The 10459-nt window shown below is 35.7% G+C and overlaps 1 protein-coding gene across 1 annotated transcript; it reads left to right on the top strand.

The window, feature by feature from the left end:
- Positions 1 to 282: 282 nt before the first annotated feature.
- Positions 283 to 7603, top strand: LOC115619973 (lissencephaly-1 homolog). Its single transcript, XM_030513012.1, has 8 exons — positions 283 to 338; positions 5095 to 5198; positions 5275 to 5575; positions 5634 to 5790; positions 5847 to 6024; positions 6091 to 6226; positions 6288 to 6639; positions 6708 to 7603. Exons 2-8 carry the CDS (start codon positions 5161 to 5163, stop codon positions 6779 to 6781), a joined length of 1236 nt encoding a protein of 411 aa, XP_030368872.1. The 5' UTR covers positions 283 to 338; positions 5095 to 5160; the 3' UTR covers positions 6782 to 7603.
- The last annotated feature ends 2856 nt before the right edge of the window (positions 7604 to 10459 follow it).

Raw genomic sequence — 10459 nt, forward strand, 5'->3', positions numbered from 1 at the left:
TGTGCAGAGCAATTTTGCCCAACATGTTAAAAAATCATGGAAATGATTGCATTAATTTTCTAAGGTAATAAACATTTTGACTTGGGTGTATAAAGAAGATTTCTGCTCTAAACTATAATGAGTAGGCGCCAAGTCTTCTCTTTTATGTAGAACAAATGGAGCTGCCAACTCATTGTTCTAAGTATATCGGATACCGATTACAACTGGTTTCTTTAGCATCGATTAATCAAAAGTATATGTGCTACAATGAAAACTGTATTGTGTACATCTCTAGCTGTCGCGATTCTCTGCGTAATAAGCAGAACTTGTAAAAATAGTTAAGTAAATTGACAATTAACGTAAGTATAAATGAGCACAGAGCATCTAGTATGAAGGTGAAATTCACAAAATACATACATATGTATGTCATATCAAAAAAGAGGTGGTTAATCTCCCTGGTATTGTGTTTTGGAAGTAGCGAAATATAAATCAATGCATATAAAAAATCAGAATGACAATGGTTTAGTGTGTTCCAATATGAGAGACTAGTGATATATCGGACTATAAATTTTTTAAAGCTCTAATAACATAAGTTGGTTTAAAAATGTTGCTAGTGGATTTTCATTTCGCTGCGGCAGCGACTGCCACTTTTGGATGCACTGTCAACTTCGGCTGACCCACCAATTCAAAATGGCTGTCGCACTAGTTTTAAAGTTTCCATATGTTTTTGTTGTGTTCAGTTTGGGAAGGTTTCTGTTTTAGTGTTTATAAGAATTGTCAACATTTAAAAAAAAAGCGCCCTATATTTACATGTTTTCAAACAAAATAAATTATGGGCCTAAAGTTCAGGCATTGAGTAGTTTTCTGCATCGACGGAAAACGATGACACATCATCTACGTCAATTTTTTGTGTTGCGCATGTGTACAAATACATATTTACATACATATGTATGTTGGTGTGTACGTTTCCCAACATCTCTTTCCTAACCCTACACAACACCTCACCCTACCATTTACTTTTCGATCGATTTTTACTGGCTCCTTTCTTCTGTTGCATAAAAAGTACATATGTAAATGCCTTAGCGCCCTCTCGGTAGATCTAGTCTAACAAAATTACTTATGTATGTACATATGTACACCAGTATGTACATATATGTATGTACATATATGAATAAAGTTTGAGCACTAAACCAGTTCTGCAAAGGGAATGAAGTTGCTAGGAATCTTATTCTCATATTTTAACAGTACTTAAATTTGTATGTTACCTTGATGTGAAAGCTAACTCGTGGCCAAACTACTTCCGATATATATGTACATATTTTGCCTGGGAATAACGAATTGCAACAGAAGTAACTGCACACAAAATATCACAAAGATGATGCGGAAGTGTCAATTCTAAATATGAGCAATTGTATTTATCCCGTTGTGAATAGTCCCCAAGTGCCAAGTATTTATGAGTTTCTTATCTTCACTGACCTTATCCAAAAATAAAAACATTACTACCGTAAACCCAAATGGTAAAAGTAGCTTGTGAAATAAAAGAAAACATCGACCCCATAAAGTATGTTTATACACCGCGCGACAATCCATTAGCACACTCTATGCTTCTTCGTTTTGAAGCTTAATATCAGCCAATCTTATAAAGCTATTAAAATTAACTTTCTAGCTAATAGAAGATCATTAAATTATACACCAGGAAACGTAATAGTAATTGTATTAGCTTTATAAATAATATTTTAACAGAATTTTAACAAATTTAATACCAAAAATTCACTTTTATTTTTGTGACATTTGATTAGCACACCTTTATGTAAATATGGAATAACATAAGAAAGTGGGCACAGAAAACCATCAAATTAATTTTTTACGTAAGCTTCTGCATTTTCTTAGCTTATTTAGGAAGAATTAATAATGGGTTTACCCACCACGGTTAACTATGACTTCCTGTTGGGTAAGGAGTCATATAATTTCTTTAAATAATTTAGTGCAATGGTCTCCCACGCACTTTTTATTCCTTCAATTAGCTCCGACTCAGTTGAGTATTGTTTTCCAGACTCGTATATAAGCGTCCCCTAACATTTTCTAGGTCGGGTGAGTATGGCGACCATGTCAGTAAAGGCACGTTTTGACGCTCAATCCAAGACTTTACGGCTCTTGCAGTGTGTGGGGCGTCATCGTGCCGGAACATTCAACGGTTTAGCTTTCCCCATATTAACTCAATTTAATTGAAAATTGTTTAAACTTATTGAACAAAAACTTTAATAAGCCAAATACGACAACGCACTCGCAAAAATTAACACTGAAGCGTAAGTGTGCTAATCGGCTGTCGCAGAAAATGCCATGCATAACGGTATCTTCCAGAGCATAACAGTTCTTTTCTCAGAAGTGTAAATAAAGAAGAATGAAAGAAAAGAATATTGAGCATGATACATACATATGTATTCAAAGTACTGAGTTATTTGCACTGAAAGGTTAAAGAGTGTGCTAATCGGTTGCGGTGTATGTACTTGTATGTACATACATATATCTTTAATAAGCATGACGAAACAAATTGATCTTGACGTATCTGGCCGAACGCCTGTATTATGGAAACGGGTAAAACCGAACTTGGTATATAGACTTTTATTGTATTTACATTTCATATATATATGTATATGAACTCCAGTTTGTCTGTCTGTGTCTGTCTGTCCAAGTCTGGAGGCGTGACACCTACAGTTGTGCTCAAAACAATAGTAGTGATACTCTTCATACTCTTCGTTCTATTTTCGTGTTTCCTTTCATTTTTTCCCGTTACTTTAGCTTTTTGTGCACTTTTGTTATTGTTATTTGCCTTTTCTACAGCTTGACCCTTTTTTACAAGTTCAAAATATTAGTAGTGCTTGGACAAACATTGGGAAACTAATAAGTGTGTCGCTCCATTAGCTCACAAAAAGTTGCAAATGGTAAATTTGATTATTATACCCTGTACCCAAGGGTAAAAGGGTATACTAGTTTTTTAATGGTTTACAATAAACATTTTAGTTCCTTTTTTGGGTGGAGCCAAGCATTGCACATCTAAACCTTGTGCACTCATTCAAAAATTGATATGTGAGGGAACAGCAATGAAGTTCAAAATATAGTAGGTTGTTCTCGTACAATGGTGCATAACGCTATAAAATTTAACCCATCCCTAAAGCACGTATACGACCTCGCTCTAAAATAAATTAATGACCCGTGTAGTGAGATACATTTGCGAGCTCTACAAGGATAAAAGAAAAATTTAAAATCAATACAAGCACACAAAACAATACGGAGATGCCTAATGTAAATTAATTGGGCCGCTCGGAGTCCAAGGAGTCCATTTTGGAACTGGGTCTTGTCAGTATGTTAGGCGGCCACCAAACATTGAATGGCACCATAGATTCACAGCAAAAACCGTAAAACACGGAAGAGCTCGCATTATGATCTGGGCAATTTTTTCATATTACGGCGTGGGGCCCATATATTGGGTCAGGGATATCATAGATCGGCGCCTTTATGTGCATATAATGCAGAATATTATGCTGCTATATGCAAGTGATAAAATGCAACTCATTTGGATCTAGATCTCAAGCCGATTTAGAATTTATGGTGCGCTGTAAAGAAGGAAGTTGAACAATTTTGGGAAGCAGTTAGGCATGTTTGGAGTTTCATTCTTCATTTCATTGTTCATGCTAAAACAATGTGCGGCAGTTATTATTGGAAAAGATTTGTTTTCATTTGTTATATGACCATAATTTAATGTCATTTCTTTATAATTTACTTGTTAATAAAAAAAACAAGTAAAAAAGCTAAAGTCGGGTGTCCCGACTTTGAAATACTCTGTACACATGTTTAGAATAATTATAGAAATTAAAAAAAAAAATTTTGATCGATTTTACCTCTCGGTATTCGAATTCACGTAAAGGGAGTATAATTGCATATATACAAAGCAATGAATGTCTATGCACGTCTATTCGTGTCTGTGTAAACATGTTTGCAGTCAATCAAACATCAACAACAGTTGCGAGCAGCGCTTGAGCAGCAAATATATTTATGGCTATAACTTCTTGATAAATCATAGTGAAACTTGGCATACGGACACATCATAACCAACGATTTGCGCCGGGAAAAATGGCGAGGGAGGGGAATTCCAAAAACACATTTTCTGCGTATTCACATAAGGCATCTTGGACTAAAATTTCTTATAATAACAGATGCCTTATATACGAGGTGTATTCCAAAGTAAACAGGTAAACTTAAAAAAAAAAAACAGAACAAATGGTTTTTTCGGCAAAATCAATTTATTTAATTCAAAATAGTCTCCTTCTGCTCCAATACAGCTTTTTGCACGATCCAAAAGAATGTCGAACGAGTTTTTTAGCTCGTTGGCCGGTATGGCCGCGAGTATGCCGGTGCAAGCCTTTTGAAAAACGTTGAAACCACTCGTGCACTCTGCCATACACTTGTTCCATCAATTGAAACGTTTCGGTAAAAGTTTTACCAATTTTAAAACAAAATTTAATATTGGCTTTTTGTTCGAAGCCCATTTTCGCACAGATAACACAAACATACTGACACTTAAAACGCAATAACTTCACTTCCAATCGATGAAATGTCATGAAATTCTCACTGGACAATCGATAAAGATAGCAGATTCTAACGCACCAGTCGACATATAGATAGCGCCACCACGGGGCGCTAGATTCAAAAAGTCCTGTTTACTGTGGAACGCACCTTGTATGTATGTTATTTGTGTGCGCTATGAAACTTTATTTTATTTTACCAAAGAATTTTAATTCGCTCTTAATCTGGCAAAGTCTCCTGCTAACCAAGAATATACATCAGCTGAATACATAACACAGCTCCTAGGCAGCCTTGTCCTGTGTGTATTATTTTGATGGCGGTGATGTGAGCTTAAATATTCAATTTCTCAACATAAATCAGGTTTATATGATATTTTCTACTCAGACATAATATTCGATTAGGTCAAGTAAATAGTAAATAGCAAAAAATCAAATATACATAAATTATGAGTAATGTTATTAGACAGGCAATTTATTTATCATCACATATTTATTTATTATTTATATTTATCATATCACCATTTTGAAACAGCCAGTATCCAAGCAAGACCAAGGCGACAGGAAAGAGTTGTTTTGCTCGAACAAATCGGAGTACAGCATGAAAATGGTGTTGTCGCAGCGGCAGCGCGAGGAGCTGTATGTATTGGTGTTCATCTTGTGTTTTTATGCTTAATCTACATTTATTTAATAAAATATTACAACATTTTTGCAGTAACCAAGCGATTGCCGACTATTTGAGCTCTAATGGCTATACCAGTTCATTAGAGGCGTTTCGTAAGGAGGCCGATCTCAGCACCGAAGTGGAAAAGAAGTTTAGTGGTCTGTTAGAAAAAAAATGGACCTCAGTCATACGTTTGCAAAAAAAAGTTATGGAATTAGAGGCTAAGTTGACTGAAGCTGAAAAAGAGGTCATTGAGGGCGCGCCAACAAGAAACAAACGCACCCCAGGCGAATGGATACCCAGACCGCCGGAAAAATATTCATTGACAGGACATAGAGCCAGTATCACGAGGGTAAACCGATTGGTGCCACCAAATCCAACACTGTAATCCTATTCCATAAATTATATAGGTGATCTTTCATCCAATTTTTGGACTCATGGTTTCGGCCTCTGAAGATGCTACTATAAAGATATGGGACTTTGAAACTGGCGAATATGAGCGGAGCCTAAAAGGCCACACAGACTCTGTCCAGGATGTGGCATTTGATTCGCAAGGCAAACTTTTGGGTAGGCATTGACTATAGAACTTTTTTGTACGTTACGTAATCCAATATGTCTTTTAGCCTCCTGCAGCGCAGACTTGTCCATCAAGTTATGGGATTTCCAACAAAGCTATGACTGTGTTAAAACCATGCACGGTCACGATCATAATGTCTCTTCGGTGGCTTTTGTGCCAGCTGGCGACTATGTACTATCTGCCTCTCGCGACCGCACCATAAAAATGTGGGAAGTAGCCACGGGGTATGTATACTTTTAAAAAGAAATAATTTTCCGCTCTAGTGACTAAAACTTCTGAATATTTCACAGCTACTGCGTCAAAACCTATACCGGCCATCGCGAATGGGTGCGAATGGTACGGGTGCATATTGAGGGCAGCATCTTTGCTACATGCTCAAACGATCATACAATACGTGTTTGGTTAACAAATTCAAAGGACTGCAAAGTGAGTTTCTGTATTTCAATTTAGAAATTTTAGAAACAATATTGTCACCTTCTTGTCACAGGTTGAATTGCGTGATCATGAGCACACTGTAGAATGCATTGCTTGGGCACCGGAAGCTGCTGCATCAGCAATAAACGAAGCTGCCGGTGCCGACAACAAAAAAGGCCACCATCAGGGCCCGTTCCTGGCATCGGGCTCACGCGACAAAACCATTCGCATTTGGGATGTGAGTGTTGGCTTGTGCTTGCTAACTTTAAATGGGCACGATAACTGGGTAAGAGGGTTGGCATTCCATCCGGGTGGAAAATATGTAGTATCGGCCAGTGATGATAAAACCATTCGAGTTTGGGATCTCCGAAACAAACGATGCATGAAGACGCTCTATGCACACCAGCACTTTTGCACATCAATTGGTCAGTATATTCGAATAAACTAAAAAGTACATTTATAATGTATTTATTGCCAACTGGTTTTGTTGTAGATTTTCACAAGTCTCATCCGTATGTCATCTCCGGCAGCGTTGATCAAACAGTTAAAGTTTGGGAATGCCGTTAACTCAGCAAACGATTTGCCTCCTTTATTAAATATACATATTAAAGCAACTATTTAAATACATACAACAAAAAATACCCTTACAACGTCTGTGTCACATGGAAGCAACCTTTTAGGAACACGTAAAAAATTGAAAAATATTTATTAAAACAGCTACCTAAGAATTGCTAACCTTCAATGCAAATTAAAATACATATATATATATACATATAACAACTGTAAATTATAATTACTGTTAATTTAATTGTACACAGTTGAGCCTCGCACTATAGGCCACGCTCACAAAATATAAATGCACGCTCGCTAGCCGATTGCCGTGAAAACATTGCTTCGTAGTAGGATTTTCGTAAAATAAAACATATTTAAGCAAATAATACATACATTAGCAACAAACAAAGTAAAGTGTTTCTTTGCAACTCCATACAATTATGTAGATCATTTCTTTTAAAATTGTTTTTATCACATACAGCAAATCGACTTAAGAAAGTAATTGTGTTTCAGTGAGTGGTAAAAATATTAATGGTTTTAACATAGGTTCAACCATAAAACATTGTATTCTCAAAACTTTGCTTTGTTAAAATTACTTCAATTTTATTATGGATTATAATTTAAATAATTTATAATGGAATGCGTTTTTGTCAACAATCTAAAGCAAACTCTGTTTTACGTTCTTTTTAAAAAAAGATTTAAAAAAAAAAAAACAGAAATTTAAATTATGAACAATATTAGGTTTGTTTTTAAGATCAACGCACTACTTTATGTTGCATATTTAGTTGTAATTTGTGACTAAGTGCAAAGGCAAAATATATTCAGCATTCAAAATTATTTGTGAAAAATTTTACTTCGTATGCAAAAACTACACTTGTATGCAATACCCGTGAAATATGAACAATAAAGGCAATCTAATAAATAATTAAAGAAATGCTTTATCGAGGAATATTCGCATTTATTGTTTATTATAACTTAATAAAAATTGCATGTCAGGACGAGGAAAATAAATTAGCCTAGTAGGGTGGTTGCCAGGATTTCATTACATTCTGTACAAGAGGATATTAGGTTTGAACAAAGTGAAAATTTGGCAGGCAAAAGAAGGCGTGGCAGACCCCTCGATTTATATGTACATATATTAGTGATCAGCATAAGAAGACGGGTCTGTTCGTCCGAAAGAATAAAAGAATCTTAGAGACTATAAGACCTAGAGACAGGCAATTTTGTACACAGATGCCTTATATGTATACGTGTCTGTGTGAGCGTGTTTGCAGTCAACCAAAGCACCAGCATCAACAACTTGGCCAGCAATTATATTTATGGCTATAACTTTAACGTTAACGTTAAATTGGTTAACGTTAAATTGGTCTATCATAACTAAACTTGGCATAGGGACACATAATCACTAACTTAATGTGACTACCGAAAAGTTCAAAATTTCAAGAATTACGGGAGTTATAGAAAATCGTGAATAGGGGTGAGTGGGGAGGTGCATCAGAAAAAAAATAACAAACTCGTTCTTTCTCGGACTCAGGAGAATACCAAGTTTGGTAATTCTAGCTCTTATACTTTCTGAGATCCTTACGTTCATACAGACAGACGGACATATTGTCATACTGATCAAGAATATATATACATTGTGGGGTCTGCGAAGCCTCCTGCCTTTTACATACATTCGCACAAAACTAATATACCCTTTTACCCTTTGGGTACAGGGTATAAAAACTACATTAAATTTCATAAATGTCGTTTAATCACACAAAATAAAATGTTTATTGATATTATCTTGCAATTTTTATATCCTATACCCAAAGTTTAGTTTAGTTAGTTTTGTGCGAGTGTATGTACATGTAACACACAGAAGGAGATACATACATTTACATCCGAATCGTATCTATGCGTGTTTGTGTACTTGTACATTTGCATGTGTGCATTATATAATTATGTCAAAGCAGCAACAAATACAGCTGCGGACTAATTCTTGGAATTTTGAACTAAAATTTGGTATTCACACCCAGTTAGCGATTATATAGGCTTTATTTATAGGCTTTTTATTCCTATAGCTTTATTTAAGTTTAAGTTCTCTATTGTATTGATTTTTTGTTTTCTTTTTCTTTTACATCGACTGCATTGTTTGTCGATGAAATAAATAAATAAATATATCCGTATACCAAGTTCCACCATGGTATGTCCATTATGAAGAAAGTTTTAGCCATACAAAAAATCGCTGCCCGCAGTTGTTGTTGTTGCTGCTATGATTCAACTTTGTGCTGCATACATACACGCATATAAACACGCAGAGACACAATTCTGATGTAAATTTATTATATGCATGTGTTGATTATTTTATATATAATTTAATTCATTGATAAAATTAATTAACCTTTTTCAAATAATTTTTTTTTTAATTTTCCTTTTTTTATGGAGAGTACAGGGTATTTTACTATCGGGCTTGCTCGACTGTAGCGTTATATCTTGTTTAATTTAAGGTTAACACGAAGAAGAGATTGATTGCCTAATACAATCTTGGATGAGGCTCCCTCTCTTCAAAATAGTGAAACAAAATTTGATTCTGGAAAACACTTCATTTTAATTGCATAACAAGTACAGGGTGGCAATTCAGCCTTAAGCTTACATAAACAAATTTACTTAAGCATTTTCAAATCTACCACAATGGAACCGGCTTGTTTTAACTCCACCGAGTCAGACTCAAAAGCACTTCCATCAGTACAGTTCTTGGAATACCATGACTCAGAGGCGATTTTTCCGCGTGTTCATGTGTCCATTCTTATCCAGGACACCATGATTCAGCGGCGACCTTCCGTATGATCATGTGTCCACTCTTATCCAGGACATTCGCTTGTTCACGAATCCTACCTCACTTAGAATATCATGACTCAGGGGCGACCATCCGCTTGTTCACGCATTCCAACCAACTATAACAAACTAAGTACAGTACAACAACGCAACTACACCAGAATAGCATGACTCAGAGGCAATCTTACACTTGTTCATGAATTGCAATCAACTTTAATACAACTAAGTACAGTACAACAACGCAACTACATCAGAATAGCATGACTCAGAGGCAATCTTACGATTGTTCATGAATTCTAATCAACTACTTATAGCACAAGTACAATGCAACAGCAACACAACTACATTAGAATATTATTACTTAGTTTTCACCTTTTCTCTTTCTTAATCATATTTTTATTTTGTTATTATATTATTTTGTTTTTTTTTATCTTTTTTTGTCTTATAATTAGTGCAACTATTATTATTTTTTTTATAACTATGTTCCCTAATTATTAGTAGCTTCTTCGGCCTCTAGTTCGAGTAGTGGTCGAATCACTTCCCTAGCGGCGACTATTATGGTATTGGAGTTACCGCGTTTTAACTTATAACGATCATTCGGCAAGACGCCCAACACCTCATAGGGTCCTCGATACTGGGGTTGCAACTTCGACTTTCGGATCTGATTGCTGCGGTAAATTACCTTCTCGCCTATATTTTAACCTGGTAGGCTTACATTTATTCAAATCGTTCAATTCGTTCTTTAACGAGCTCGCGTATATTTACTATGTCATCACAGTAGGGTTCGATATCTAATGCAGCTGGGTGTGCGCCAATGTCTGGAGTACGCCCAGTAACTCCCGTCAGTATCTTTAAGGGGGAAACCCCAGTTGTCTT

Source organism: Scaptodrosophila lebanonensis, unplaced genomic scaffold (genome assembly GCF_003285725.1).
Source record: "Scaptodrosophila lebanonensis strain 11010-0011.00,11010-0021.00 unplaced genomic scaffold, SlebRS2 tig00000001-arrow-pilon, whole genome shotgun sequence".
Taxonomy (NCBI): domain Eukaryota; kingdom Metazoa; phylum Arthropoda; class Insecta; order Diptera; family Drosophilidae; genus Scaptodrosophila; species Scaptodrosophila lebanonensis.